The sequence below is a fragment of the Neophocaena asiaeorientalis genome, unplaced genomic scaffold, assembly GCF_003031525.2.
Source record: "Neophocaena asiaeorientalis asiaeorientalis breed wild unplaced genomic scaffold, Neophocaena_asiaeorientalis_V1.1 scaffold41, whole genome shotgun sequence".
Taxonomy (NCBI): domain Eukaryota; kingdom Metazoa; phylum Chordata; class Mammalia; order Artiodactyla; family Phocoenidae; genus Neophocaena; species Neophocaena asiaeorientalis.
Genome location: NW_020171994.1, coordinates 830706 through 836004, shown reverse-complemented (window position 1 = coordinate 836004; position 5299 = coordinate 830706). Strand labels below are relative to the sequence as shown.

At 48.7% G+C, this 5299-nt stretch overlaps 1 protein-coding gene across 7 annotated transcripts in view; it reads left to right on the top strand.

Annotated features, from left to right (window-relative positions):
• Positions 1-6: 6 nt before the first annotated feature.
• TMEM164 (transmembrane protein 164) overlaps positions 7-5299 on the top strand; it is a 169582-nt gene continuing 164289 nt past the window's right edge. For 5 of the 7 annotated variants that reach the window (XR_003003664.1, XR_003003663.1, XR_003003662.1 and 2 more), the window contains exon 1: positions 7-516. Coding sequence is in view for 2 of the 7 variants with exons in the window: in XM_024748519.1 (XP_024604287.1) it covers positions 127-516 (390 nt within the window). In the remaining 5 variants the exon portion in view is untranslated. The remainder of the gene's footprint in view (positions 517-5299) is intronic. The other 2 variants (XM_024748530.1, XM_024748536.1) reach the window with 2 other exon arrangements.

The window sequence follows — 5299 nt, the reverse complement described above, 5'->3', positions numbered from 1 at the left end:
CGGAGGGGGGTGCGGGTGCGGGGGTGTGCCCTCCGTACATGTCCCACCACCCGGGCCACCCTCTGGGCTTGTGTTCCATCTCGCTCTTGCTTCCTGCACGGTGGTCGAGGGGAACCACTTTGCATCATGTCCCGGTATAGCTACCAAAGTCTCCTGGACTGGCTCTATGGGGGCGTGGACCCCAGCTTTGCAGGCAATGGGGGCCCCGACTGTGCTGCCTTCCTCTCTTGGCAGCAGCGGCTGCTGGAAAGTGTGGTGGTCCTGACCCTGGCTCTGTTGGAGATCCTGGTGGCCCTGCGGCACATCCTGAGGCAGACGAAGGAGGACGGTAGGGGTGGCCGTGGCTGCCAGCCAGAGCAGGTGACCCAGCGGCCAGAGGAAGGCAAAGAGAGCCTGAGCAAGAATCTGCTCTTAGTAGCCCTGTGCCTGACCTTCGGGGTGGAGGTGGGCTTTAAGTTCGCCACCAAGACCGTCATCTACCTGCTCAACCCCTGTCACCTGGTCACCATGATGCATGTGAGTCTGTTGACTTCCCCCCCACCCCACCCCGGGCAGCCTCAGCCATCAGAGTCATTTGTGTGCTCAGGACACGTGGCAGTGTAGAGCACCTCATCCCTGTGGGTAGTGGGACCCTCACAAATGATTTTCCAGCGAGGCAGTTTGTGTGCGGATTTCAGATTTGGCTCTCTTCTACCTTTGCACAATGCGTCAGCTCCACGGTGGAGGTGGGCACTAGGAAAGACTAGCACTCAGGCCACGACCCCTCCCCTCCCAGGCCTGCCCTGGTCTTTCACAAGCAGGAAGTCCAGCCCCAGCCAGGTGCCCTTTCTGAATCACCAGTGGGGGACCATGGCCCATTCCCCCATTACCTCTGCCACAGTTAATTTCCCAGAGGCCTGGTGACATTCTTTCCTGGAGGTGGTCACATAAGGTTACTGGTCTGCACTGTCGTACTTTGGGGAAATCCTTTTACGGGTTTCTCTTAATGACTCTTTCATTTGGGAGTTTACGCTCTCGGGGTGAGGTCTGCCTTTGAGTTCTGCGGTGTTGGAGCAGCACCAAGCTCCTACTAACTGCGCTCTGAAGCCGACCCCAGGCAGACTCATGAACTTTTCTCTGTCCATGGTGAGAGGGTATTTATTTCCTGCAAACCTCTCCATCTTACCACTCTTATTCTCTCTCCTGAGGTCACGGTCCAGGGGTGCCCAGACAGCTGATTTCTTTACCTCCCATTAGTGGCGCTAAGAAAAACAAATGAGACTGAAAAGGAAAGTTGCCAGATACATAAAAATAATCTGGGTGAGGACCAAGAGCGAGACTGTCTTTCTGTACTCAGCCTGTGTAGAGAGATGTTCTAAAACTATAAAATCATAGAGGAGGAGGAAGAGGAGAAAGGGAAAAAAAAATCTTTTTTAGATTTCAAGCTGTGGAAAACCTGGTGTGTTTTATCCAGGGACAGTTTTGAAACCTGTCATTAGCATCTTTATTGCTTTTATATTTGTAGAAGGTTATTCTCAGGAGCCTTGTGATAACCCTGTGTGGGGCAGGAGGTCGAGATGCTTATCTCCATTTTAAAGGCCTGGTGGAGCCCAGGGATGGGAGGTCGCTCGCCTGCAGCCAAAAGATGAATTAGCTTTCCGGGTTGGAAAGGTAATCTACCCTCTTTGGGGTTGCGGAATGGCAGGGCAGTCTCTGGGGAGCGGCCGATGCTGATCGGCATGGCGCCGCCTGCTTGTGGCTGGCATGCTTGCTAGCTCTGTGTTCTAGGAACTCCTTTGATGGCAGGTTCCTAGCCTCAGTTTCCCAGTCTGTAAAATGTGAATGGCCACAAACCCCTTCCAGTCTTGCAGATGTGGCAAGGAGGTGTAGACAACTTTGGAATAAAGCAGCTCTTATTGATGGGATGGCTATAAGCATCCAGCAGAGTTGGAGTGGGTAGCATTTTCCAAAGAGGACTTCTTGGGGAGTGATGCCATTCACAGGAAACCCAGGGCTCTCCCAGTTAGACCTTCTGTGTAAATTTGAGCCTGTCCTCTTTCTTTCCTTTTTTTGATGAATGGGCTTTTTGTTAATGAAAGGAAACAACGCATCTCAGCCGCTGCTATGTGAGGCTCTTGGGACAGGAGAGCTTTTTTTTGGTTGGCAGGTGGTGAGGGTCAGAGGGTGCCTTTTCTACAAAGGGGTCTTGAGGCCTCTGACAACCACATATGTAGAAGGTCAACAAAGAACTAAATTCAGCCTGACTGGGGCTGCTGCTGGTGTGATTACATCAAACCTGGCAGCACCATGTTTTTTTTTTAATAAAGTTATTTATTTATTTATTTATTTAGGGCAGTGTTGGGTCTTCGTTGCTGCGCGTGGGCTTTCCTCTAGTTGCGGCGAGCGGGCGCTACTCTTTGTTGCAGTGCGCGGGCTTCTCACTGCGGTGGCTTCCCTTGTGGAGCACGGGCTCTAGGCACGCAGGCTTCAGTAGCTGTGGCACGTGGGCTCAGTAGTTGTGGCTCGTGGGCTCTAGAGTGCAGGCTCAGTAGTTGTGGTGCACGGGCTTAGTTGCTCCACGGCATGTGGGATCTTCCCGGACCAGGTCTCGAACCCGTGTCCCCTGCATTGGCAGGTGAATTCTTAACCACTGTGCCACCAGGGAAGTCCAGCACCATGGTTTTTAGTGCAGAAGGTTTTAGAGGCTTTTAGAAGACGCTGGAGACTTCGTTCTGGCATTAATTAGTTGTGTGACTTTGGGGAAAGTACTTTTCTTGGGTCTCAGTTCTCCCAGCTGCAAAACGAGGCAAAAAAGTTGCATTCCTAGCTCTTGACAGCCTATGTTCTGTGATTCTTTTCTTCTTAAGCAGAGTCCGGGGATGCCACAGAGAGCTATTCTAGAAATGCTTCTGGCCTCCTTTCCGATTTCAGGTGGCCTTGTTCATCTTCTCATCTTCGTTCATCTTTTGCTCCCTGTGTCTTCCCCGTAAAGTACACATGACCAGGCCACCCTTAGGGACACACGTAGATGATGTTGGCACTCGGGGCTGACAGCTGCAGAGAGACAGATGTTTGGGGAACTAGGGACTGATTCCTGTTACTTGTGCTTTTGCTGTTGTCCTGTGCTTAGCTTAAACTCTGAAGCTAGAGGGTGGGGGACAAAGAACAGAGTCAGGCTGAGGAATTCTTGGGCCAGAGCAGGATTGTACTGCTTTGTCCTTTACTCCTAAGTCACTGCTTTGTGTCATTTAAATAGTAACTTCCGGCCTAGTGGGGGACTTAGCCTGTGATGAATCCAACATTCCACACCTTACCTGTGGCTCTTCCTGGGAAGCAGGGACGTATGGATTTTTAAAAGTTCATGTGAGTCCTTAAAAGAAATTTAACAACAGATGGTTGGAAACAATTTTCTGACTCAGTTACAGCAATGACTAATGGTAGTAAGTATGGTTAGCAGTACTTTACATTTATCTAGCTTTTAACTGTTTATAAGACACTTTCACATGCTTTATCTTCTTTAGGGTTATGCTAGATAAGCTTGAGCCTGGAGAGGGGGTTGTTAAAATGTTTCCTGTGACTGTGTGTATTCCACAGGGGAGATGTTGAGTACAAAGCAATGCTTTGGCGAGTGAATTAGCTGAGTTAGGCCATATTATGGCAGTGAATTCTGTGGAGTTCAGAGGTCCCAATAAGGAAAGGGAGACATTAGCTGAAATGAAAGCGGGAGCTTAGCAGAGGCATTTCTGATGTGTGTCTCTCAACAGGCTGACTCAATTATGGCTTTATAGAAAGGCCTTGTTCCTCAGAGCCAGTGTAAGTTTGTAACAAGGACAGTATTGCTTTAGGCCAGGAAATGGAAGAGTTGGAGGGAAAGTGGTTAGTCTCCTTACCTTGCATTTTTCAGTCTGTAAAATATTTATTTCCAAGGCCTTGTTACACAGACCCTCATCGTAGCCATGCTGCCTTTGGGTGACCGCCAGCTTTAGAAGCATAAGGAAGGGCAGTTCTTTTTGCTGTCTGGTTTCTTTTTGGCCTCATCTGATATCTCAAGGGCCCTGGAACTGGGGTCTGGCGGAGGTTTGTATGATTACAGCAGCACCTTCCCACATCTGAGCTCAAGCCGGTGATGCTTGAGGGTTCTCGGGATCAGCAAGCACCAGGATTAACGCACTGTTATTAAACCCCTTGCTGAATATCAGTGGTGTTTACCCACTGCACCAGTATTTCTTCAAGTGTGGCTAGTCCCCTTGTGCATATTGTTTTGGCAGGTATGGGTTACTGACTGATTATGCTGTTTACCAAAAAAATCACCCAGCAAGTTAGTGGCAGAGGTGGCTTTAGAACCAAGCTGCCACAGTGGGAATTGGGGCTTTAGCAGGAAGAGATTCTCATAGCTATTTAAGTCCGAAAATCTACAAGTTCTTAGCAGAAGGGTTAAAATGCCAGACAATTTGACTGATTGTGTCCATAAAGACTGGTGGCCTTTTATCTCCTTTGCATCCAGTTATATTGTCTCTGTCTTAGGAACTTAATGAAAAGATCAAATTTGGGATGTCTTGTCTAATTGTCCACTTCCGGTTGGTTCTGTATGTGTCTGTGTCAATATCTCCTGATTGGGCGCTGAACTGAGTGGGGCACAGCATATGATGTTTAACCCTCCGTGTCTCTGTGCATAAGGCAGGCTGGATCTCAGCTGGACATTTGCCAAATAATAATTGATGCTATTGACCCTGGAACGCCAAGCCTCTGGTTTTTAGCCTATAATACCTAGTGAGCCCCATCCTTCTTTTAGAGTTGCCATTGCTATTTTATTTTTCTGTCTTTACGATATATTAGAAGGCTGACTTCCACCAAATATGGCTAACCTGCTTTTGGCTCACTGTTTATTTTTCTACTTCTTCCCTCTTTGCTGAAAGCCTAGAATGGCACATATTCAAAATGGCCCTGAGCTTTTTGTGACACCTTTTGGAACTCACGGAATATACACGGGTGTATTCCATTTGCTCTCTGATGGATTTGTTTGAGAGAAAACCTGATAGATTTGAGAACTAGGCTTTTTGTCCCCCGCCTCCTTGACTTCAGACCAACCACACCTCCTCATCCCATCTGTTGTCTGGAGTGCTGATAACTGCTCCTGCTTGCAATTGACGTCGGTGGGGAATGGGTACAATGAGGGATCCAGCCATCTGCTGACGGCTTATCAGATGGACTGTGTCCTGTGTCATCAGTCCAGGGGGACACAAGGGGATAATGTTTATATGGGCCCCAGCGGTGAGGCATGACATTCCTTTTTAGTTTGTTTTATTTTTCCCCCAAGGAA